We start from the raw sequence: 26,110 nt of genomic DNA, 5'->3' as shown, positions 1-26,110 counted from the left end.
CCGTAGTGTCACATCCTGTTTCAAATCCCCAAGGCTGATAGAAGAGAAAAACCAGACTTGACTGGTCTTTGAGATCAGAGGAAGTTTTCTGTGTCACCAAAAGCGATTCAGGAATTATCCGCCAGTTACACAAACTTTGTTTGCCTGATATGGGCCTTATCTCCAAAGAAGTCCTGGTCAGTTCCCAGAAGAGTTTACTGGATGGCAGACGCTTACTGTTGCCCCTCTCCATTTCCAGAACATTCTGAAAGTTCAGATTCCCATACAAGCTGTGCAGCAAGGCCCGGCTACTCATTGGCTACTTGGTCGCATGCAGGCCTTTTTGGTTCCAAAAGTCCATGACTCCGTGTGCACCTGTTTGTGTCCTCCACTGAGCCCAACACCAGGCCCTCACTCCTTAAAGGAGCTCAGTCAATGATTGTTGGCTTTAGTTGAATAGATTTCTTAGCAAAGAGAAGGTCATTGTTGTTTGTTTATGCTTGGAATATAAAGAATAAAGACAAAAAATATCATGCATAATATATAATATTTGTATTTAAATTTAATATTTGTATTTTCACATTAATATCACTTTAGATCAGTGGTTTATATATTCTACTTTTTCACCTAAGATTAACTTATAAAAAAATCAGTAAAAATTCTTTATAAATTGAATTTATTTAGGTTTTTCATCCCACGAAGACATCATTATTTATTCAACCATTCTGGTGGTGGTTTCCACCTTTTTCTTTATTAAAAATCATTTTCCATGTTGTATACCTTAAATTTATACAATGTTATGTGTCATACATATTTCAACCTTAAAAAACAATAAACAAAAAACCCATTTTAAATGTCATTCTTTGACCTAATTTCTGATAATTTCCTAGGTTAGTTTCCTAGAGACAGGATTACTGAGACAGGGTATAAACACTTTGAAAGCTTGACATGTCCATACATGTTGCCAAATTGCCTTCCAGAAAGGTTATGCCTCTGTACATAGCCAAAAGAAAGAATGCTGTTATTTTAATGCTAGAATTAAATGCTGTTCTTTTTTTTTTTTTTTTCCTTTCCAGAGCTGGGATGCAAGGAGGATATTCAAGGAAGCTGAGAAATTCTTTGTGTCTGTTGGCCTTCCCAACATGACTCAAGGATTCTGGGAAAAGTCCATGCTAACCGAGCCAGGCGACAGCCGGAAAGTGGTCTGCCACCCCACAGCTTGGGACCTAGGGAAGGGTGACTTCAGGTAGTGAGGACGATCTGTACACAGCTGATACTAAACTGGGAGACAGGGATGACGACGATTCTGGATTTCTTCTCTGCTTGTCTGAGCACAGAAGAGATGTGTGAACTCTCCTTAAATGAGGGCTCAGAAGTCCATGAGAACACATCTGGACTTTTCCAAGGAAAAGGGGATTGTCAGCAGGCCCTAACTTGAGCTTTAGACAGTTTGCCTCACTTGAAATAATATGCACCCGTTAGAGTTGCATGGTCGTGAGTATGGTGGTGTCCCCGTTAGAAAGATTCGGTGCCAAGATTTACGGAAGATGGATGTGTGAATCAGGCATTATTCCTCCCCTCCACGTTTCCCTCTTGTGAGCGAGACAGGACAGGTGAATCAATACGCTGGGATAAAAGAGAGAAAGTGGTACGTGTTATAGGCGAACCGCAGAGACCACTCTCTGGGGAATTGGATGAGCACTGACCACGCCTGGAATGTGTGGTAGGCTCAGACAGGGCTTGGGGGGTGGGGGGACATGTGGATTAGGTTTGAAGATGAGAAGGCTTTGGACAGACAGAGCTGGGAGGACACTGGGCTGGGAGAAAAGCAGCATCAAAATGCAGAGACGCAGGGCCTGCCACTGTGTACTGGAGGCGGCAAGTTAGGCTAGAGTGAAGAAGGCCATGTGAAGAAGGCTCTGGGTGATGTGGCAGAATGTGCCATTGGAGCACGGGCACTCGAATCCGAGCTGTGTCACTTAGTGACGAGGTGGCCTTGGGCAAGGCATTCAACCTTCTTGGGTTTCAGTCTCCTTATCTATAAAGTGGAATGGTAACGCCCAGGTAGCAGGTTGGTGAGTGTCTTAGCCTGGGTTCCCCAGCTTGAGATGAAGGTTCTTGTCCGGGTGCTTCATCAAAGGACAGCCATGAGCCAAAGGGGAGTGAGGGAAGCAGGGGGGAGGGGGAAAGAGTTAAGTAAGGATGTGGTCTCTGCTGGACACTTGGCCTCAGCCTGATCCCACGGGGCTCTCCGCACCCTGATTTGTACCACGGTTGGTCACTCGTTGAGAAAAGAGGACTGGCCTTTTGTACCCCCACATTAGTCAGTCACTGGCTGAGGACTCCGGAGCGTGGGAAGACCTTGTCTCCTGGCTGAGGCACCTCTCGTTCAGCCAAAGGCAGCGCAGGAGGAAGCAGCTGCTGGCTTTTCGCAGATATGACTCGGGCAAAACGGGAGATGGGTGGGTCTGCCTGGTCGAGCTGGTCCGGGAGGGCCCCAGCGGCATCCCTTAGAGTCAGGTTTGGCAAGGCTTTTCCATAAAGGGTCACACGGTAAATAGTGTAGGCTCTGCAGGTCTCTGTTGCGACTACTTGGTTCTGCCCTTGTGGCATCAAAGCAGCCATAGATAACACATAAACAAACGGCCGTGGCTGTGTTCCAGTAAAGCCTTATTTATCAAACCGGTTTACTGACTCCAGGACTAGAGTGAGGCTTAAAAATGCCCGAGTATATGCGCGTTTCCCAGCACACGCTCTTAGGTACTGAAGACGTTAGGTATATAGCAGCTATTCTCACGGTTGTTTCACAAGAGAATAGAGGAAAAACCGGGTTAGAAAAGCAGGTCACAGTGGGCTGTATTAAGGAGTTTGGGTTTATTCTTGACCAGTGGGGGGGACTTAAAGGGTGTTTATCAGGAGGCTGACATGGTCAGAGTGGTAAGAAAATTAATTTGGGAACCTACGGAAGCATGCCCCCTACAGCCCCCCGAATGAGACTGCTCTTGCCGAGTTGGGCAGGACCCCTACCTAATTGCCAGATGCAGTCCTGATTTCACTGGGCCGCTGCAGCCATAGGCAATGTCTACAGGTTGTGTTTGAAATGCTGTTCTACGTTGGCTTCTGCACTGTCATCCGGAAGGGGACTCCCCACTCTGTCTTCTCTGAATCAGCTTCCTCTCTCTGCTCTGTACGCACAGGGACCTCCTAGGGCTTGGTTTTTGGCCCTCTTTCCTTGCCGTTCTATACCTGCTTCATGGGCCATTCCATTATGCCCTGTCTTATGTGCTAATAACTCCCAGTTATCAGTTTCCAGCCCCTTCTCCTACTCTTTCTCTATCTTGGCTCTACCAAACTGCTTGCGGTGCCCTGAATGCTACGCTCTTTTCTCAAGGCTTTCTCACTGAGCACTTCCAGGAGTATCAACCTCTTGTCCCTCCCTGCCGTTTGTCTACCTGGCAAACTTCTGCATGTTAATCAAGGTCCAGGTTGCTCACTGCATCCTCAGTTATGACCTTCTTGGTGCTTCTAAGAGACCATGCCTGCATTCACTTATTGCTATGCCCAAGGCTATGCCTTGCTTAGAGTATTTGCCTGAGAGTTTTTGTACCAGAGGTCTCCGCTTATCTTTCTATTAGTCTGTGAGCAACAGGATTCAGCCCTGCTCATGACTTTATATTAAACACCTTGTTCAGTTTCTAGGACACCAGAGGTAGGTCTCAAGACTCATTGGTGAACAAACCTTGGAAGGACGAACCATGCTACCCAAATCCTCTACTGCTCTACTGTGCTGATTAAATTAAATTCATTGAGATTCATTTTAATCTTGCCCATTTTTGTGCAGGATCAAGATGTGCACAAAGGTGACGATGGATGACTTCCTGACGGCCCATCACGAGATGGGACACATCCAGTATGACATGGCATATGCCGTGCAACCCTTCCTGCTAAGAAATGGAGCTAATGAGGGGTTCCACGAAGCTGTCGGGGAGATCATGTCACTTTCTGCGGCTACACCCAACCATCTGAAAACCATTGGTCTTCTGTCACCTGGTTTTTCTGAAGACAGTGGTATGGACAGTCTTTTCATGGCTCGTTTCGGGGATTCCTTTGTCTGATGTAGGCAAAGGTATTTATTATCGTATGTGACATATATTTAGTTTTTGCCACATGAAGTATATGACATATATGGGTAACTGGGAATTGCTACTGGTAAAAACATCTTTTAAAGTGTATGTCACAATAAGCCAACTTGTGGTTTTAGATCTTTGAGAACGGCATAAGGTAGGTAACTGAATACATGGTCTTGGGACTCTGAGAAGCATCTAACAGGGGGAAAAAAGATGCTAAAACAGGCCCACAGAACTGAAATGGCTTAGCCAAGGTCACACAACTTATTAGTGTCAGAGTTCTGACTAGATCCCTCTGCTTCTAGGTAAATACTTCTCAAAATGTGAGAGCTGGAACATTCTGAAAACCATTTTGCAGAGGCAGCAAACTGAAGACAAGAGAGGGAAAGTAACTAGCCCAAGGTCAAAAAGCAATATAGCAGAACCAAAACCAGAGCCCTAATCTAAAGCTTTTCCCATAATACTCTACAAAACAGAGTGTGACCTGAAATTTGAGAGCTCTTAGAGAACAGGTGGTGGCATATCGAGATTGGGGGGACTGAAAAGTTTTGTTTCTCTAGCTGAGCATGAATCTGTCCCTGTAACATCCTCTCAGATCCACGCTATCCTTTGACATCTTTGCCCAAGGCAGCCTGTTTCTCTATGGATGGGTGGGACTTGATGGCACATGACGAGTGTTTGTGAGATCCAGATTCTCCAGTAAAGATGCCAGGGCTTTCGATCCTTCCTCGTAAAAGGAGGATACTTAGAGCCAAATACATTCTCTTCTGTAGATTTCTCTGCCCTCATGTTAGCTATTTGGTTCACAACATCAGCTCCACTGGCTGGAATGTTTGGTCAATGAGGTCAAGGTCCTGAGCTCCATCCTTGTGGGGGCAATTCGCTGTGCCTTGGTTTCTGGCTCCAGACTTTGGTGATCTCATGAGGGCTTGGGCAGTCAGTGTAAAGCCATCATTGTGTCTGAAAAAATTACTGTAAGCACCGACCCAGTGGGTAATAGACAAGTAGCAGCATCCTCCCATGAGGGGAGGAAGTTCACGGCAACCACACCTGTTGCCTAATTTTAAAATAGAATTAGTAAGTCAATTAACAGACAATTATTTGTTTTTATCATTTTTAAAATATTCTCTGACAGCAGGCGAAGACGACTGAATCACTAAGATTTGTACTAGATACAGTTAAGCCACTGGCTTGAAAAACTCTTCCTTCCTTTGGCTCTGCCCCTGATCTGTGAATGATGTTAAATAAATTCCTTCATTACTTTTCTCCCTCCGTCCTTCCCTTTTTCTCACCTCCTTTCTTCTTCCAAAAATATTTACTGAGTATACCATGTGCAAGGCATTTTTCTCAACACTAGAGATACAGTGGTGTGCCAAGTAGATACTATCCCCCTGCTTGCATTTCACTGAGCTTCATTTGTACACTAGGGACGAGCTCTACTGCTTTTTTTACATCACTGAATAAAGGATAAATGAGATCACATAATTTGTTAAAGCATTTTGAACTGAGGTAAAGAAGATGTCTGTGCATTTAATGTGTACTGTACTTCTGATTATCGAGTGGATAGTTTCTTCTAGGGAGGTTCTTTTTTGTTTGCTTTTTTCTCCCCTGGTTTACTGGCTTTTGGCCACATCTGTTTAATATTTGTTTATTTAACAAAGACTCAGAGAGGGTATCATGTAGGAGACACTAGGCTAGGGATACAGTCTTGAATGAGACATTAACAGTCACTGCCTTCATGGAGCTTAGATGACAGTAGATGAAATAGCCCTACTTAGCTCTGATAAGAGGTATTTAAGGAAGGCAATTGACACTAATGAAAAAATGAGGATTACAGGTTGCTTGCGGATTCTTCTTACCTGTTCTGTCCAAGTCTTCACCCTCTTCCAAGTCCCTTAGCTGAGAAAATGAATGTAGGGGCCCCTGGGTGGCTCAGTCAGTTAAGCGTCTGACTTTGGCTCAGGTCATGATCTCACAGTTTATGGGTTTGAGCCTTGTATTGGGCTCTGTGCTGACAGCTCAGAGCCTAGAGCCTGCTTCGGATTCTGTGTCCCCCTCTCTCTCTCTGCCTCTCCCCCACTTGCACTCTCTCTCTCTCTCTCTCTCTGTCAAAACTAAACATTAAAAAAAGAAAGTGAATATATACATATTATCATGTCCACTGTCAATATTTCTCACATCATCCTTACTGTAAGTATATCTTGAGAAATAATATCTTGAGACTGGGAAATTAACACAAAACACCACTGTCGTCCTCATGTTAATATTTATCCTTTTCCATTTTACTTTCAGAAACAGAAATAAACTTCCTACTCAAACAAGCACTTACAATTGTTGGAACGCTACCATTTACTTATATGTTAGAAAAGTGGAGGTGGATGGTCTTTAAGGGTGAAATTCCCAAGGAGCAGTGGATGCAAAAGTGGTGGGAGATGAAGTAAGTCAATGAATATGGAATCGTAAGATGGTTTCTCATGAGTTTGCCACTTAACTAAAAGCATTTGACTGGTCTGTATACACACACACACACACACACACACACATACTGCCTCCTTTTTATTTTTTATTTTTAAATGTTTATTATTTTTGAGAGAGAGAGCGCGAGTGAGTGGGGAGGGGCAGAGAGAGGGGCAGGGGGACAGAGGATCCGAAGTGGGCTCTGCGCTGACAGCAGCCAGCCCGATGAGGGGCTCAAACTCACAAAATGTGAGATTAATACCTGAGCCAAAGTTGGACGTTCAACCAACTGAGCCACCCAGGAGCCCCTCCTTTTTATTTTTTAAGTCCCCATTTGGGTGCTTTCTCCTCAGATAACATTTCCTTGGCTCTGCCCTCCCCCAAGCAGGATCAGGTGACACAACTTCTCATGCTGTATCTTCTTAAGTGCTGGGTCACCCATTAAACTGTGTTATTTTAGGCAAAGCACTGGAGATCCAATGCTGATCATTTCACATGTTCTCCTTGACTTCAAAGAACTTTTTTTACTCTATAGAGGGATGTGGAAAATGAAACCATGGCAACATGGGTGTAGGGGGATCCATGAGCATCTAAGGCAAGATCCAGAGACCAATCTGGTGGGTCAGATGGGGAGAGGCATCCAAGTTGAGCTTTGAAAAGGAGGCGTGAGTTAACCAGGTGTATGTGGAAGGAACAGAGAGAATTCCAGGCCAGCAAGAGCCTGGCACTTTTGGGCAACAGATAGTGGTCCCTTTTCAATAGTTTTAGCACTACATTCTTCATCACTGTAGCCCAAGTCCCTTGCACAGTGCCTGGGACACACAGGTATGAGCTAATGGGTTTGGGATGAAAGAATTACAAAAGAGGACAGATGTCAAGGAAGGAAGGAAGGAAGCAAGCAAGGAAGAAGGAAGGAAGGGAAAGAGTCTTCTCCCCAGTCTCTATTAGTCAGACTCCTGTCCATTATTTTGCTTTGTTTTATTTGTCTTTAAAACAATATTTTAAAGCAATCTCTACTCCCAATGTGGGGCTCAAACTCATGACCCCAAGATCAAGAGTCAGATGCTCTACCACCTGAGCCATCCAGATGCCCCCTTATTTTTCCTTCTTGTGGTGAAGATCTTCCTATATAACACTCAGTCCCATACCCGTAAGCTTCAGTCAGTGGCACTCTTCTGCCAAGATTCTCTGTGAACATAAATCCTACTTGGGAGGAAAGGAGGCAGCAGTGATAATAACTGTTTCTAGCATTTGGGTGTTACCGAAATTGTGTCTGTAATCATCCCACAATCAGAAAGGACAAATGTATTAAGATTAAATAATGCCAAACACATGGTTTCCCTACCTTTTTCCTGATTGAATTGCTTTTGATCCCTCTTAAAGGTTTATTTTGAAAGATAAATGGAACCAGAACCTTAAACTCCTTCATTATGCACTAATTACTCCACTAATTCGACAAATATACACGCACTTTTTCCTTAGCATTAGGCACCGTGTTTGACACTGGAGCCAGAATAGATAACTGAGACAGCCCCGTGCTCTAGGAGCTCAAGTCTCTAGGGCAAGAAGGAGCTGTATGTGAATAATGATAAAACAGAGAGCGAAATGTCAAAGGAGCACAGCTAGAGAAGGCTAAGGGAGCTGGAGGGGGTTCACTGTGCTGGCAGGTGGGTGCGATCAGGAGCAGGCGTTCGAGCTAGAAGAAGAGGGGGCGTTCGAGCTAGCCTTGAAGAATAACTAAGATGTCAATTTTACAAAATTCTGTTTCCCAAGGACACATAAAATGTGGTGCCAAAGAGGGATTATTAAGACTTTCGCTGTACATTTTTGGCCATGCAATGCACTTTACTAAATTGGTGTTTTGAAGATGCAGATCTTTTCCAGTGGTATACCCTGGATGGATGGATTAAAAAAAAGGAAGAAATAACCACATAAGGGCTTTATTCTGTAATTTTTTAGACTGTTTCCATTTCACCCGGCAACCAATTCCAGTATAAATACTACTGGCTGCTGAAATCACACTGACTGCATCCAACTGTACCTTCTCGTGATGAGTGACCCCCGGCTAATCTATCTGTTTTTTACCCCAAAGGCGAGAGATAGTCGGGGTGGTGGAGCCTGTGCCCCATGATGAAACATACTGTGACCCTGCATCTCTGTTCCATGTTGCTAATGATTACTCATTCATCAGGTAAATGACAGTTTTCTTCTGACTGTTTAACTTCCAGGGTTTGTGGACAGCTGTGCTAATGGCAAAGAAACAGGGACCTCTGAAGTATGACTCTTTCTACCTACCTTCCCCCTAGAACCTCAAAACAGATCATCAATTTCAATTCAATTTAATGCAATATGATTTATTGGGTCCAATAAAACTTGTGTGAGATCTTTTCTCCACCATGAAGGAATTTATAGTATCCTTGGGGGAAATAAAATTATCTTTGTTTGTCTTCTTGTTTCTGGCAGTGTTCAGGGTGATTGCAATAGAGTATTTTTAATGTGAAGTCTAAAAACCTATGTTCTTCACCTATAAGCCCCAGATATTGAATTTGCTGAACGTCAGTTTCTTCATTTGGAAGGTGGAAATAATATTATTGACTTGCCATAAGGATTGCTTGGCATTATTTATATGAAAGGGCCATCACTATGTAAAACACGATACAAATGTGAGCTGACATTTAACAAAATAATACTGCCTTTTAAATCAGCTGATACCTAAATACAGGTAGGTTATGATGAGTCTGTAGGGTTCATATTTGAGTCTTTCTGGAGAAAGAGGTTGGACCAGTATCTCTTTGGTTAATAGAGCCTCAGAATTTCAATATATGCCCTGATCTATGAATCTAGCGAAGGGACTAAACACAGGACTGCTCTCTTGTGTCTTTGTCTACTTTACAGATACTACACAAGGACCATTTATCAATTCCAGTTTCAAGAAGCCCTTTGTCGAATAGCTAAACATGAAGGTCCCCTGCACAAATGTGATATCTCAAATTCCAGTGAAGCCGGGAAGAAGCTGCTGTAAGAAATACTGCAAAATGCTCCCCAATATTACTCACTTTCATGCCTATGTTTGAATTTGATTTCCTTGTTCTAAAAAGAAAATGTTTGGCCTCAAAATGTCCTCATCCACAAATTAAATGTTTCTTTTATGGTCACACAGGAACCTAGGCCTTGTGATGGTTGCACAGTCTACCTCCTCTCTCCACATCATACCTCCAGAGCCCCCTTTGTATTAATTGGAAGGAAAGACATCGAAGGATGAATACATCCGTTAACCCACCTTATTTTCTTACCAGCCAGGAGCAAACTTGGCCAAGCCAAAGAGGATAAATGATAGATCATAGTGTAAATATGTGTACATCTGAAATCCCTCTAAAATCCCTGAGCCCACCCTCTTCTTTTTTCATGTAGCCAAATGCTGACCCTTGGAAAATCAAAGCCCTGGACCTTAGCATTGGAACATGTTGTAGGAGAAAAGAATATGAATGTAACACCACTGCTCAAGTACTTTGAGCCCTTGTTTACTTGGCTGAAAGAGCAGAACAGGAATTCTTTTGTGGGATGGAACACTGACTGGCGTCCATGTGAGTACATCGAGTTGACGCATTGCAAATGACTCCCTTTCTGCTTCCCCTAGTCTCCTCTGGCCCATCTCATGGGGCTACAACACAGCTGAGTATGTCTTCCCTCTGTGTAGACCCTGCTTCTGACCGTGCTGTGGTGGCAGCTGCCATTTTATTGGGGAGGAAACACATTTGTTGAGCACCTACTATGTATGTGGCATGATGAAAACTACACACGCCGCGCACACACACACACACACACACATTTTCTCTCCTTCTCTTTTTTTATACTATTCTTCCTTTCTGATCTTATATTCTAATAAATTTTGCCTCCTGCTCATTTTGTGTCCACTGTTCATTCTTCGAAGCGGCGAGACAATGATCCTGGGTATTGTAAAAAATCCTGCAGCAGCAAGATGGGCTAGGTCTTGGGAATAGTTTCTCCACTGGAAAGTCACTTCTCTCTCTTTCTCTTTCAAGTCTGCTTCATTAGCCCCATATTTAAAATAAAAGAGTATGACTGTCCCCAACCCACTGCAGTTGAATCCTGCTCTTAAAAGGCAAATATTTTTTAAATCAATTTTAATGTTATTATCTCTTCTTTCTGGCAGTTACTTTCATATTTCTGAACCTTTTATTATTTCTTCACTGGTCAGTTTTAGATGTGCCCTTCTGCCTGCTCTTCACCCCCCTTCCTCATTTTCCCAGTAAAAGTTTTAATAATGGCTTTACAAGAAACTCTCAGTATTTGTCATAATGCCCGAAGAACCAAGTAATACTCTATTTTAAATCCTGTCTTAGGTGACTTTTTGTTTGTCTTGGAGGTTCTACCACCTTATTTTCTTCATGTCTAATTTGCCATCAGTGTTGCATTTCTCTTTTCCAGGGAGTCCAACATGCCTGTTCTGTTCAGTCCCATTGGTTCCCTCAAGACTCTCCTCTCAGAGTCCTACGTTCTTCTCTCTCAGTCGGGACCACGGTTTCACCCCGAGTCATCCGTCTTTTCGCTGCTTTCGTGGGTTGAATCCACTGCTTCCTAGATTCCATGTCTTCTTTCTTGGCTCTCCTCTTGTTGGGCTGCAGCAAGAGCTTCCAAGTGACTTTCTAAGCAAGAGCACATGGGATGGGACGATCTGCTGTGCCCCAACGTGGCTTTAACCGTGCCTCCACTTCCATTGCCCTTGTTTTCAGTCTGATCTCTTGTTCCCACCCCTGAACCTCTCCGGGATTCTCTGGGACTTTGTGGCTCTGTACTGCCTCTGCGTACACATTAGGCCCTGGCTTCCTGACCCTTGAGAAAGCACTTAACACTCCTCCATGACTTCTCATTTTCCAAAAGTGTATTTACACCTGTTAAAAAAATTCCCTTACTGTCACTTTAGTGGAATCTTGGGAGGGGAAGGAAATAAATGCACGTGGTCAATCTGTCATCTGTAACCAACTGTCTATGATTTCGCTTTAATCAGATGCTGACCAAAGCATTAAAGTGAGGATAAGCCTAAAATCAGCTCTTGGAGACGAAGCAGTGAGTATTCTGGACAGTGTGTCCATTACTTCTTAACGCACTCCTTTAAATGGGGCCAATAAGCCCCTTCCCTGTGGTCTAAAAGAAGACAGGCCACATGTTTCTCTTAAAAACTATAAGCTCCAGTTTCTGGATTTCAGCTCTCGGTGTTGTTTTTTGTTTTTGTTGTTGTTTTAGTAACACAGTCCTTATTGGATTGATCATGTCTACTTTTTCCTGGTTATTTTCAAGGTGTTATGAAGATCAATGAGAAAACATCCAATCTTAAATATCAAATGTCCACCCTCTTAATTCACTCTTATCACCATTACTTGTATTTGAGGAAGAGGACAAGGTTATATTTTAAGAGATTGTTTTTAGAAGTAGTGTACATAGTTTTGCTTTGTTCTGTTTTAGTTAATCATCCATATTCTGGAAGCTTGTTAATAATGCAGAATCTGGGGCACCTGGGTGGCTCAGTTGGTTAAGCGTCCGACTCTTGATTTCAGTTCAGGTCATGATCTCACAGGTCAGGCCCTGTGCTGACAGTGTGGAGACTCCTTGGGGTTCTCTCTCTCTGCCCCTCCCTGCTCCCGCACTCTGTCTCTGTCTCCCTCTCCGTCTCCCTCTGCCACTGCCCTGCTCATGCGTGCACTCTCTCTCTTTCTCTCTCAAAATAAGTAAATAAACATTTTTTAAAAATGCAGAATCTTAGGCTCAAACCTTGGACCTTCTTAATCCAAATCTGCATTTTCACAAGCCCCCACATGGTTTGTATACATAAGACTGGGACGCTCTGATTTATAACACAGTTTCTCAAACCCGGCTGCACACTGGAGTCATACAGGATGTTCAAAAAATATTAAAGCTCGAGTCCCACTCCCAGAGACTCTGACTTAATGGTTCTGGGGCGTAGCATCAAGGGGTGGACATCAAGCATTTTAAAAGCCCCCGACGTGATTCTAATTACAGCCAAAGTTGAGAACAAGTGATGTAGAGCTGCATTTGGGGACAAGTGAGATGTTTGACGGAAAGCCAAATTACTTATGCCTGCGCGCAAATTCCTTTCAGCGGCTCTTGGTCGGCTGAGCACCTGTCTCAGAGCCAGTCTGAGGAAGCGGTGGCTTTGACTGGGAAAAAGGAGAGGAGAGGGTAGTCCCAGGCAGATGGGGAGCACGAGAGGCCGTGCAGGATGAGGGGATAGCCGGGGACTGCTGGATGGAGCAGTCCAGGGCGCTGTAGAAAACTGTGACTTGCATTGGACATATCTCATAGAGATTGCATTTCTACCCCCCTTACTTTGCCTGACAAATTAAATACTGCGCAAGGCTCCCCGGTAGTTGCAGGGTAATTTTCATGGATAAATAAGACATCTAAATACAAATAACACAGGAGTAAAAAATCAATCTTTAAGAAAGAATCAAAATAGAGGTGCACCACTTCCCAAACTTTAAATGTTCAAATTCCTATTCCTTAGCCATTGTTATCAATGGGATTATTTCTCTGTCATCTTTTTAGTAGCTCTTCCTTGGCCTAATACATTTTAATTACTTATCTTTTTAATATGTTTGGTTTTTTAAAAAAATTTTTGAGAGAAAGAGGGTGTAATTGAGCAAGGGGCAGGGGGGACAGAGGGAGAGAAGTGGGGCTCACCCGAAGCAGGGCTCCAGCTCACCCAAAGTGGGGCTCAAGATCACAAACCACAAGATCATGACCTAAGCCGAAGTCAGATGCTTAACCGACTGAGCCACCCAGGTGCCCTAATAACTTGAAAGGATCCAGGAAATCAGGATCCTTTTCAGTTACCGTATCTTCTTGGCATTTGTCCCCATGTTCTCTTTCCATGCAGTGAGGGATTGGTAAATGGTCTTCAGAGGGGTTGATGGTGTGACATTGTGAGGCCGGTTCACTGAGAACCAGGCTGCTTTGATGAACCCAGCCCCACACTTGAGCACACCTGCATATCAGAGCCGGAATATCAGCCCAGTTCAAGTGGTTGCAAGGACAAGTCCAACTGGATCCTTGGCATTGAGAACTCAGCCTTTGATTTTTTTTTAATATGGCAATAGTAACCAGAATATTAATTATTCTGTACCGCTATAATAATGTTGATAACATCATCATTACTTTCTTTTAATGGCTATGTTTGAGGGAGAGACACACACAGTGAGAGCAGGGGAGGGGCAGAGAGAGAGGGAGACACACAATCTGAGGCAGGCTCCAGGCCCTGAGCCGTCAGCACAGAGCCTGATGCGGGGCTCGAACTCACAGACCGTGAGATCATGACCTGAGCTGAAGTCAGACGCTTAACCGACCGAACCACCCAGGCGCCCCACATTATCATTACTATTAAAGCAGCTTTTCTACCTGAGTGGTATGAAGCTGAAGTTAATGTAACAGTTCTTTTGTGAAAGTTGTCATTGTTTTTTTCTAAAAGGGAAGGAAAAGAGGCAAAATTTGTGCCATTCATTGATCTCTACTGCCAGCTACTGGAGGAAAGAGTGAATGCTTTTTTTTTTTCTTTTTCTCAGCAAATTTTCGTGGACTATGTAAATACACCAGCTCTTTGTTTGGCAGTGAAAAACAAGAACAAATTACCTTGTGTGCAAGAGTAATTTTTTTCCTTTAAATTTCAAGTTTATTTTTCTTTTATACTTGTGCATATCCGAGAACTTACTATAAAAATAGTAAAAGCTCTGCATATTTTTCGGCAATATGTGGGCATTTTTTCTTTTTCCTTTTTTAAAGTGTTTATTTATTTATTTTGAGAGAGGGAGGGAAGAAGAGAGAGAGAGAGAGAGAGAGAGAGAGAGAGAGAGAGAGAGAGAGAGAGAATCCCAAGCAGACTCCATGCTTCACAGAGCCCAACACAGGGTTTGATCCCATGAACCCTGGGATCATGACCTGAGCCAAAATCAAGATTTGGACGCTTAACCGACTGAGCCACCCAGGTGCCCAATATTTTTTCTCTTTTAAATTTATTTTTTTATTTCTTTAAAAAAACTTAAAAAAAATTTTTAAGTTTATTTATTTTGAGAGAGCACGAGGAGGGGAGGGGCAGAGAGAGAGGGAGGGAGAGAGAATCCCAAGCGGGCTCGGCAGCTGTTAGCGTAGAGCACGGGTTGGGGCTGGACCCACGAACCACGTGATCATGACCTGAGCTGAAGTTAAGAGTCAGATGCTTAACCGACTGTGCCATCCAGGCGCCCCAAATTTATTTTTTGTTTCAGGTATAATTAACATACAGTGTTATATTAGTTTCAGGTGTACAATACATGGATATTTATCAAAGCCCACAACTCTCATGACTCCCATCTATAAACCTGCCCTCAGGATGTTTATTTCAGCTTCTATCAAACTGAAGTAAAAGGATCCATGAACGTAGTCCTTGAAGCACGTGGGCACCAGACCAGCAACATTAGCAGAACCTGGGAGCTTGTTAGAGATGCAAATTCGTGGGTCTCCTCCCGGACTTTCTCAAGTAGAAACCCAGAGGGCAGGGCCCACTATTCGGTGGTTTAAGTAGTTTTCAGTGGTTTCACAAGCCTTCCAGGTGGTGCCGGTGCACACACAAGTTCGAGGTCACTGGCTTAATGAATAGCAAGATTCTCTGGAGTGGTAGAAAATTTAAAAATGATGCTTTTGGGGGTGCCTGGGTGGCTTAGTCGGTTAAGCGTCCGACTTGGCTCGGTTCATGATCTCGTGGTTCGTGAGTTCGAGCCCCGCATCGGGCTCTGTGCTGACAGCTCAGAGCCTGGATGGAGCCTGCTTTGGATTCTGTGTCTCCCTCTCTCTCTTCTCCTCCCCCACTCACGTTCTGTCTCTCAAAAATAAATAAACATTAAAAAAATCTTAAAAATAATGCTTCTGGAATGTCAAGTTTTGAATGTATCCTATGATCCCTACTGAGCAGTGTTTTTCTTTTGAATTTGCAGTATGAATGGAATGACAATGAAATGTACTTGTTCCGGTCATCTGTTGCATACGCCATGAGAGAATATTTTTCCAAAGTCAAAAACCAGATGATTCCTTTTGTGTGAGTTGATTTGCTGTGCTCTCAAGTTACTCCAGTACTTGTCTTTCTCTTGGGTCTGAGATGATATTATGCTTAAACCTTCATTCAAGTAAAATTAATAACTAACAACTTTGCAACTTCTCCGATGTCCTGGAATTTGGGCCACTCTATTCAGGAATGATTGTGACTTACTTGACTTACAGATCGCAAGTGTACTGTTCTCTTTCCTCCTCCCCTCCCTTGCTCTCTCCACCTTTCCTTTCCCTTTCCATTCACCAAACGGTCCCTCCACCCTCAGCACTGAAAGAAAGGTGGACATCTCTACTTTCATTGAACTTGGATTCTAATGCTTATGTTTTCTGTGTGTGTTAAACAATCAGCAAAACATGTAGGTGAAATATAGCACACTTAGACAGTGACAAGCTCCAGGGAGAAAACTACAACACACCGGGGGCTAGGGAGTGCTGCTGTGTGTGTGTCTAGAGTTCAGCTTTACCTGCAATGGTCAGAAAAGGCCTCGTTAGTATTTGAGCGAACACCTACGGCAAAGAGAGCACCTGCGATGCAGACAATGGTGAAAATAGCGGGTGGAAAGATTCTGAGGAACGAATATCCTCGTCTGTTGAAGGAACAGCAAGGAGGCCAGTGGGGCTGGGGCAGTGAGCTAATAAAAGACCAGTCGAAGGTGTGGCCAGGGCAGGAGCGGGCACAGGGAAAGGGAGAAGAAAGTTCGCGTGGGCCTCATAGGCCATTCCAAGGACTTTGGCTTTTTTCTGAGTGAGAAGGGCTCAGAGCCACAAGATCTGCCTTAGGCTTTGCCGGGATCACCATGGCAGCCGGTGGGGGGGCGGGGCACAGTCTTGTCACGCTGTACTATAAAGCCCAGTCGTTCCCCCCAGCGGTTCGTGTAGTGGGAGAGGTTTTGCTGCGCGGAGCAGGCCAGAGGACACAGACGCACCGCCTCCGTTCACGGTGCTGAGCCATCGCTGTTCACCACGGTGTCTATCACAGGCCCAGGTTGCCCGTCCGTCCGGACTGGCTCACCTGCCGCTTTTCAGCTTGAACGTTTTCTATCATTGAAAGAAAATTCAGCTCAGGGACGGTGTCAGAATAGTGCCTAGACTGTGTTGTCACAACTTATGTCATGGAGTTCATGTGCTTTGGGCAGTGTTCACCGGCAGGAGAAGCCCCCATTGTCTGTATTGTGTCCTCTGGGCCACAAGGGAAGATGTTTCTTTTGTTTCTCCGCAGGGAGGATAACGTGTGGGTGAGCAATTTGAAACCAAGGATCTCCTTCAACTTCTTTGTCACTGCATCGAAAAATGTGTCTGACGTCATTCCTAGAAGTGAAGTCAAAGAGGCCATCAGGTGACTTTACTTGCCGACAAACTACCTGAGGGTGAGGGGCTAACAAGTGTGAGCACAACAATAGCGAGTGGGTTAGTGTGCTCTTACTGTGTGCCAGGCGCTGCTCTGACTCGTGTCGAGCTTCAAATCTTGGGGGTTAATTCCAGAAGGATCGCACAGCTAGGGACTTCTCTTGATGGGGGCCCTTCAGCAGCATTTGCGTGTAACTAGTTTATTTGGGAGGTGACCTCCGGAAGCTCTGAGAAAGAAGCGTGCACAGGTGACAGAGCATGGAAGGAAAAGAATAAATGACATGTTATTGAGCAAGTGGCCACTGTGGGCAGCTCAAGCTCCATTCTGCCGGGGAATTCTGGGAGACCGAGCAGAGTGTACACCTGAATTGTCCCACCAGCGCTGGGGTATTTATTTACCACCTTCCCCCAGTCGTTGGTTGAGAGAACTGCTTACAAGTGACATGACTCCCCAGCATTTCTGGCCTGCGGGCCGGGCAGCACGTTGTGGCCTGAGAATGCTCTCGGGCCAAGGCCACAGGTACTGGCTGAAGAAAGTCCGGCCTGCATGCATGGAACATGGTGAAGTGCAGAAGGGACACGGACACATATTGCCATCACTTGCTATAGGGACTTGGATGAAGGAATCATTTAAGTAGGCCGAGTCTGAAAGAAGGTAGGCAAGAATAAGATTCCTTAGGCATCGGTTAGCCTCCACACTAGGAGATGGACTTGCTATGGGTGCTGAGCATCTAGAAGGAACGATATGCCCCATGTGCCTCATCTGTGTCACTAGAAAAAAGGCTAAGGTACCTACTTCTGTGGGGGAGCTCGCTAGGTGGCCCCCTTGAGCTGCTGCTCATCTTTGGAAGCAACTCCAAGACCTGCTGGGCATAGTGTGCCTGAAAAATCTGGCCTAGCTGGGGTGTACGGCCCAACCACGCCCAGAGACTTCACGGCCTGCCTCCGAATGACTTGTTTCTGTCTTGGGGAAAAGTGCCAGCTGAGGTCATCCTGAGAGCCCAGCCCTCCTTGTGAGCTGTAGGGGAGCTCAAATTTCCTATTTCCAGAATGACTTGAGACACTTTCAGGCTGAGGTTGCCTGGGGTTACATGGCTCATTCTGCTTTGACCACTCTCCCTCTCACCTCCTGACCTGCGCTGCACCCAAGGGTAGGAGGACGGGCTGCCAGACACTTTGGTTTTCAATCCAGAATATTCTCAAGTTCACTAGTTTTGGTTTTTAAAATAATTCTTCATCCTTTTTTGCTCTATAAAACTTAGCCATATCCCATCCCAGTGCTGGAGAAATTGGCGAAGGCCCCTTTCCTGTGTTCCTCCTCTGCCTCCAAAGGTCAACACCTTTAATTTGGAAAACACAACAGTCGAGACTTGGGTATAGGACCCGACTGATTTGTAGAAGAGATGCGCCCAATTGTCCTTTTCCATTATTTGATATAAAGTCATCGTAGACATACTCTGACAGAAGGGAAATTCTCACCAAATATGCTGACTTTGCTTTTACAACACAGCAGTCACAAATCAACAAATGCCAGCCAGTTGCACGTTTCCACACTCACAACCCAAGGAAGCTGTTGCCAGACCTAATCTAGGCTGCAAGATAGGAAAGGTGCATGATTGTCAGATCTCTTATCTGTCATTGGAGCCGGTTATCTGCTTTGATTTCATCACTCTTCTAGGTGTACATTCTTAGGGTAAGCCTATCAAATCCTTTCAGGAAAAATGATATAAGAAGTAAACAATTACAATTTTGTTTTGCCTAAGTGTTTTGCTTTTGGGAATAGGATGTCCCGGAGCCGTATCAATGATGCTTTCCGCCTGGATGACAACAGCCTGGAGTTTCTGGGTATTCAGCCAACTCTGTCACCCCCTTACCAGCCACCTGTCACCATATGGCTGATTGTTTTTGGGGTCGTGATGGGTGTGGTAGTGGTTGGTATTGTCCTGCTCATCGTCTCCGGGATCAGAAATCGAAGGAAGTAAGTGACCTTTCCTAGACTTACCTATCTTAAAACAGAAAGGTTTAGGGAAAACTAATGGGAAAATGTGCAGTAAGTGGTAGGTTGTACAAGCCAATTGCTTATTTGGACCATTTTGCGCCTAAATATTCTGATGCATCCCCTAGAAATTTACCAGATTTCATCACCACTTGGCCTTCCTAGCAAGCACCGACACGCAGGTGATGTTCAGCCTGGGGTTTCCTAGCATGGCCTGGTAAACTCCATCCTGGTCACAGCCTCGTCTCCTTACTGCCAAGAGGCCCTGCAGACCCAGCGGGGCTGGGCAGGCTCAGGGAATTATTCTCTCTCATAGTCTTCCTTGGTCTAGAAGTGACCTCAGAGACTGACTCAGTGATGGTTTGAATGGTGAAATCATTCAAGAATGAGCTGTGAGATGTGCTTCAAACTCCCACCCTTTAATCCCTTAGTCCATGGGCCACGCACCTTCTAATTTGTTCCTGAGTTGAAGATCCAAGTTCATTGAGGATTCAAACTGTTAAAGACCCAATTTATAGTCTTGTTCTGCCACTAGATGTTTTTTTTCTGATGTTGAGAAATCACTTCCGTTGGGCTTATGTAATTAAGGTTAATAATACCTTATAGTACCTAACAAAACTCTGTGTACACTTCAGGCGGCTGACACATGGTCATGACAGAATTTTTACACGCATTGGTCTGTTTTGCTCAATTCTTCTCTGTAGAGAATTTAGTTCCCTAAAATAGCTTCAGTTAAAAAAAATTAAGCATCAAATAGAATACATTCATATGGTTAGAATTTTAAAAATACGGAAGGATACACAGAATCTTCCTGTCACCTTTTGCCTTCAAGTTCCCTTCCCGAAGCCAAAGACAATTATCGGTTTCTAGGAGACCTGCTGTGGGAAGAATCTGCATTTTTAGTAAGACCTCACCCCAGGTGATTTGTATGCACGTTATGGTTTGAGAAGCATTCTTTGCATGTGAGATGCTATTCCAAAGTTAATTCATTAAATCAATTATTTGGGGACCCTCCTTCATGCCATGTGCTGTGTTACTAGAAGGTATCCTGAAAAATAGGACTGGTTACCCTGCTCAGTACTCTTCATGCATTAATATTCTCAGCAAATGTAGGACGTAAATATGTAATTATCTAATTATCTTCATGTACATATCAAACTGGGATTCAGAGAGACCAAGTAATTCAAATCTACACGGTTAGTCAGTAACACATTAGGATATACACCCAGTTTCCAAAGCTGTTTGTTGGGCCACAGAGCTGCCCTCCGATTTGGAAGTTGATAATTTAGTAGGGAAGCCATTTAAAATGGGGCAATTGGCTAAACAACCACTTTGTACAAATAATAATAATGGTTTCTATTTGTTGAGGACTGTATGCCAGGTACTGTGGGTGCTGTGCTAGCCCTACTTTGTTGACTTTGCCTGCTTGCCATCATTTTCTAAGTAGGCAAACTGAGGTACGGAGGCTCATTCTCTGTGACTCCAGAGCACGAACCCTCAGCGGTCTCCCACACTCTGCCAGCCATCATGCCAACCGATCGTGGGGCAAAGGGAATGAATCTAATGCTCTCTAGGTGTTCACAGCCCGTCAGGAGGGGACTGATTCACCAACGAGCCATTCGATGTTGAAGTGTCAAAGATGCCTGGGCGCAGTGGGGTCCAAGGGAGGCGGTGTCATTCCAACATCACTATACTAAGGTGACTGACTACACTTTATTTAACAGGAACAACCAAGCAAGAAGTGAAGAAAATCCTTACGCCTCCGTGGACCTGAGTAAAGGAGAAAATAATCCAGGATTCCAACATGCTGATGATGTTCAGACTTCATTTTAGGAAAATCTATTTCCTCTTGAGGTGATTTCATTGTATGTAAATGTTGATTTTACGGCACTGACAATATGAGATTATAAAGATGTCATTAAATATCAAAACCATGGCTCTGTTCAGGAAAGGTTGTCCCAAGGAGACAGGCCTGAAGAGAGGGCATCTTCACTTGCTTTCAGTATTTATTTCTGCCTCAGGATTTGACTTCTGTTTATATTTGAGAGTAATAGAAAAAAGGGGTCTTTGGCCTCGGTGGCTGTTTGGGGGTAATGGATGTGGGAATGTCTGTTGCACGGCTGGAATTTCTGCACGGGAGGCTGTACGGGAGGGAGCAAGTGTTGGGGCTTGTATGGAATCTGGATGGATCGCTTTTCAGGACAGTGTCCGCGAACTGGCGGAGCGGCAGGGATCCAGAACGGCACACACTGCTCACTTTATTTCAAGTATAAAGGCTGACACGCTCTTTTCACGTTAACTTAATCTAAGTACTGTAGTGATTTGCCCACAGTGATGATTGGACTGGACCACGTGTTCTTCGGGTTGCCATGTCTAAAGAAGAGAAGAATCCGGCTGTTTACACATGTTGCCTTCTCACTTCCAAGAGGCTTACTCATCTCCCTGACAACAGAAAACTAGCCCCAGGGGCCTCCAGGAGCCCCCCCTCCCCCAGAGCACACCTGATAGAAACTCACTTCTGTCGTTCCCTGTGGAGTGACTAGACATCTCAGGTGAATGTCACCCTCTGAAGTGGGTACCCAACGTCTTCAATCTTACATTCACCCAGTGTCTGAGTGGTACTGAGCACAAAGCAGACGATCAATAAATACTTACTAGATCCACACTCCTGTAGTCTGACGTGTCCATATGTGCTAGGGCTTCTGTGGATTTGGTCTGCTTTTCATTTCCATGGACAAAGTTGCTGTCTGACTCCCTGGGAAGCCTTGACCTCTCAAATGTCTTGGAATGTGTCCCAGTTTCTTAAATTGCTTTATTGTACAAGCCAGCTATCAGATCTGTCTAGAAAGAGGCGCGTTAAGATGGTTTATACCATCAGGTTAGGAACCAAGCCTACCACTCCTTTTCTTTATCTCAGAGCCCAGCCCCATTCTGAGCACACCATCCTCTACATACCTGAAGACTGATTCAAAAGAGATTAAAATATCCAAACTCTACCCATCACCTCACTGCCTGTGGTGGCCGGCATAATGTTAGAGTAACTTTTTATTTAACAAATTCTATGGAGATAACGGTTAGGGTGGGTCAGTGAGCCAAGTCAAGGGGGGATGACCTTCTCTTCACTTCCAAGAGCATGTAGGCAGTCCCCTGGTTTAAAACACCAACAGTAAATGCTAGCTATCACCACTAAACACGGTTAAATAGCATTTTCAAGATGATGTATGTTTTCTGGGGTATGAGTATTCTTCCTCTACTTGGCCCCTTCTAGCATCACTGGGGTTATTTTCTTACAAACCTCTACTGATATCTCCATATCTTGCTTCCCTTGGTTTTTGGAGCCAGGCTTCTGAGCAAGGCTTTGGCTCTTTTCATGGTAGATGATTCTGTATTGTTTGAGTTTTTGCAATAAGCATATATTACTTTTGTTATAAAAAGGATTGTTTTTAAAAACCCAAACACATAAACATAAGGAAAAGAAAGGAAAACAGCCTTCAAGAGGGCCCGTTGAGGAACATGGATGGTGTTGTTCCTTCTTTTCCCTTGAGCAGGAAAGAATCTGTCACTCGGTACCTGCTAAAGAAATGTTCGCTGAATGTATAAATGCCCTAGTGGTTATTTTTAAAGTTCCATCTCATTATAAATTGAGATTTGTGCACCTCTGTGAAATAATAGAAAGCGGCTATCAAAAGTCGATTCTTCTGAAAATACAGGAAGCAGTATTTACATGCAAAGAGACAACCAAGAGGGATCATTGGAAGGAGCTGGGAGGTGATGGAGTCAGTGGGATGAGAAAGAATATGAGTGTCTCTTAAGGGAGATGGTTAATCTACATCTGGAGAATAGTAGCAGGGTTTAATTAGGATGTCTTTTCATCGTAATTGTGCCTCCACATAACCCTCCTTGACGTTACAGAAAAGACAGTGACATAGTTCAAGAGAGATGAAAACCTATGGGTTCAGCAGGAAGCCTTGAAGGAGGGGAGTCCCAGGAATAGTTTTATTTATTTATCTGTTTATTTATTTTGAGAGAGAGAGAGCAAGTGGGAGAGGGGGCAGAGAAAGAGGTAGACAGAATCCCAAGCAGGCTCCATGCTGTCAGTGAAGAGCCCGATGCAGGGCTTGAACTCACGAACCATGAGATCATGACCTGAGCTGAAATCAAGAGTCGGACGCTTAACTGAGCCAACCAGGTGCCCCCCCTTCCCCCCATCCAGAATAGTTTTAAAGCAGAAGTACCTTTTGGCAATTGCCATGAGAAACTGAAATAGTGTTTCTGTTCCTTTGTGTCAAGATAGGAGACTGAAATAGACATTTCAGTTACCAAACTAGCCAGAAGCCCCAGAGCCCCAAATCCAAGGATTTAAAATTATTAGAAGGCAACATTTACTTCTAGAAATAAGACCATGGTTACAGGGAATCAAAATCGATAAGGATTAAGGTTAAGGAAAAAGGCATCATATTTACCTTAGCACCTTTTAAAATTTGCTCTTCGTGGAAATGCATTTAATGTATTCTTGAATATATGATTTTAGTTTTATATTTGCATGGCATATATACATGACACAAGGAATCAGTGATCTAATCTGGAAATCAGAGGAGGGTTGGGTCACTTGGGTTGAATTATGGACCACCTAATGATGCCCCACTGCACAGGAACGTCCGCAAGGTTGTTAACAATACAAATTCTTAGGCTGCCCTCAGAGTTGCTCTACCAGAATTTCTGCGGTAGTTCCTAAGGAATCTGTGTTTTAATAAACTGTTCATTTGATTCTCAGACATGCTAAAGTTTGACAGCATTGAAACATGAAGGCAAATGTCCACATTTTGGTACTCATTAGTAACATTTAATTATGACAGTGACAATATAAGGAAAAGAACAAATATCCAACAAAGAATTTGTCAATTCTGTTCCATCTTTACACATCGTCCGCACTGTCTATATCACGATCAGAAAATGTGCTTCGGCTATAGTCTGGGAAGTGTAATATTAAGATCAGCGTACACAAAATTACTAATTTGACCTAAATTTCAAGGAAATCTTTTGTTTTTTTTTTTACCTTGTTCATTTCTACATAATATAACAAACAGCATGCAGAAGACTATTAAGAAGAACTAGCTAAATTACATTGTCTGTGCCTTGCTACTTTCCTTAAAAAGAATGAAGATGTTGGCCAGCGTTTACATTCATTCTCATGAGATCTCCCGATTTCTTCTTCAAGGCTTGTCTTTTTCCCGCAGTGGTTCAATGGAAGATAGGAGTTGCTGAAATGTGGGGCGCTTTTCTGGAAGCTAAATAATAGAAAACCCCAATGGCTTAGTTTATAAAAGTTATGATTAAAAATAAAATATATAAGGGGCGCCTAAGTGGCTCAGTCAGTTAAACTCTTGATATCAGCTCAGGTCATGATCTCACAGTTTGTGAGATCGAGCCTGGCATTGGCCCTGCACGGACAGCATGGGGCCTGCTGGGGATTCTGTCTGTCTCTCTGTCTCTCTCAAAATAAGTAAATAAACATTAATACATATAAGATATGAATATCTCAGTCCTAAAGCTAGTGACTTTTTTAAGTGTTTATTTTATTATTTTTGAGAGAGAGAAAGAGACAGAACGTGAGCGGGGGAGGGGCAGAGAGTGAGAGGGAGACACAGAATCTGAAACAGGCTCCAGACTGTGCTGACAGCTCAGAGCCCGATGCGGGGCTCGAACTCACAAATGTGAGATCATGACCTGAGCCGAAGTCAGACACTTAATCGACTAAGCCACCCAGGCACCCTGTAAAGCTAGTGACTTTTTAATTGTGGAAACGCTATGGACATTTCTCCTAAGGACAAAATAACTAGAGCCCTAAGAATTGAAAAAGAAACAGTAAAAATATCTTCATTTGCATAAGATACAATTGTATGCCTGGAAAAGCCAAGAGAATCAATCATCGAACCATCTCAAATGAAAGGAATTCAGGAGAGCAGTATGTAAAATTAACATACAAAATCAATCGCCTTCATCTACAAAGACAGGAACCAGTCAGAAGACACAACGGAAGAAACACTCCACTTATAACAGCAACAACACCAAAATAAAATACAGACAAAAATGTACCCCCCCAAATGAGGAAAACTTTAAACACTGCTGAAAAACACAAATGTAGACCTGAGCACATAGAAAAATGTTGCTTGCTCTTGAAGAGGACAAATCAGTATCACGGAGATGTCAAATTTCCCTAGTTAAAAATATAAACTGAATACCATCTCCTCCAAAATATGAACAAGCGTGTTTCAAGCTGGACAAATTCATTCTCTAGTTCATAGAGTTTCAAAGTGTGGAAAAAGAACACCTGAAACTAATGTAGCTAGTGTGCGGTAGCTACACTGGAATTAAAGTTAAAAAAATTAAAAAATTAAACGAAATTTAAAAGCTATGCAAAAATAGCTAGGAAAGGTATTTAAAAAGATCAGCAACGACAGCGTGCTAGCCTACCTAGAAGTAAAACGTATTATAAAGTCTCTATAATTAAAACAATGCGGTGGTAGCACATGAATAGAGACCGGAGAACAGAAGAGAAAGTCCCCAAATAACCCCAAATGCATACAGAGATTTCCTATGTTAGGGGATATTTGGACACGATTAGATGGTCTTATCCCTGGGATGACACGGTCCTGTAATAAATGGTGTGCAGCAAGCAGGTGGTCATTTTGAAAACAAGATCTTTGGAGCCATACTTTATACCATACACCGTAACAAACATCAACTAGATCAGAGATCCAAATGTAAAAAAATGAAACCACAAAATACTAGAGGAAAATCTGAGTGAATGCCATTATGACCAGGGTGTGGAGAAACCTATGTAACTTTAACTCAGTTTCCAGAAGCAAGAAAAGCAAATACTGACACAATTAACTGTGTTTAAAGAAAAAAAAAGTTTGCATGACAAAACTACCATAAATTAAATCAAAAGGTAAGTGACAGAGTGGGAGAAAACATTTACAACTATCACAGATGAAGTACTCATCTCTTTCATTTATAAAGGGGTGTTTAAAATCAAGATGAGGGAAACTAAAAGCTTAACAGAACAAAGGGAAAAGATAGGACATAA

At 43.5% G+C, this 26,110-nt stretch overlaps 2 protein-coding genes across 7 annotated transcripts in view; one reads left to right on the top strand and one right to left on the bottom strand.

Moving 5' to 3' along the window:
- ACE2 (angiotensin converting enzyme 2) overlaps positions 1-21,685 on the top strand; it is a 40,394-nt gene extending 18,709 nt beyond the window's left edge. For 2 of the 3 annotated variants that reach the window (XM_027054496.2, XM_053202100.1), the window contains 11 exons: positions 1,056-1,225; positions 3,821-4,047; positions 6,399-6,543; positions 8,656-8,754; positions 9,459-9,581; positions 9,975-10,147; positions 11,593-11,651; positions 15,566-15,666; positions 16,897-17,013; positions 18,808-19,002; positions 20,745-21,685. In XM_027054496.2, coding sequence (XP_026910297.1) covers positions 1,056-1,225; positions 3,821-4,047; positions 6,399-6,543; positions 8,656-8,754; positions 9,459-9,581; positions 9,975-10,147; positions 11,593-11,651; positions 15,566-15,666; positions 16,897-17,013; positions 18,808-19,002; positions 20,745-20,853 — 1,518 coding nt within the window. In that variant the 3' untranslated portion in view covers positions 20,854-21,685. The remainder of the gene's footprint in view (positions 1-1,055; positions 1,226-3,820; positions 4,048-6,398; positions 6,544-8,655; positions 8,755-9,458; positions 9,582-9,974; positions 10,148-11,592; positions 11,652-15,565; positions 15,667-16,896; positions 17,014-18,807; positions 19,003-20,744) is intronic. The other variant, XM_027054497.2, reaches the window with a different exon arrangement.
- Positions 21,686-23,835: 2,150 nt separating this feature from the next.
- Positions 23,836-26,110, bottom strand: part of BMX (BMX non-receptor tyrosine kinase) — a 52,462-nt gene continuing 50,187 nt past the window's right edge. For all 4 annotated transcript variants that reach the window (XM_053202102.1, XM_053202101.1, XM_027054542.2 and 1 more), the window contains exon 19: positions 23,836-24,308. In XM_053202102.1, coding sequence (XP_053058077.1) covers positions 24,262-24,308 — 47 coding nt within the window. In that variant the 3' untranslated portion in view covers positions 23,836-24,261. The remainder of the gene's footprint in view (positions 24,309-26,110) is intronic.

Source organism: Acinonyx jubatus, chromosome X, assembly GCF_027475565.1.
Source record: "Acinonyx jubatus isolate Ajub_Pintada_27869175 chromosome X, VMU_Ajub_asm_v1.0, whole genome shotgun sequence".
NCBI classification, from domain to species: Eukaryota; Metazoa; Chordata; class Mammalia; order Carnivora; family Felidae; genus Acinonyx; species Acinonyx jubatus.
The sequence above is the reverse complement of the archived record's forward strand: the minus strand, read 5'-3'. Positions and strand labels throughout refer to the sequence as shown.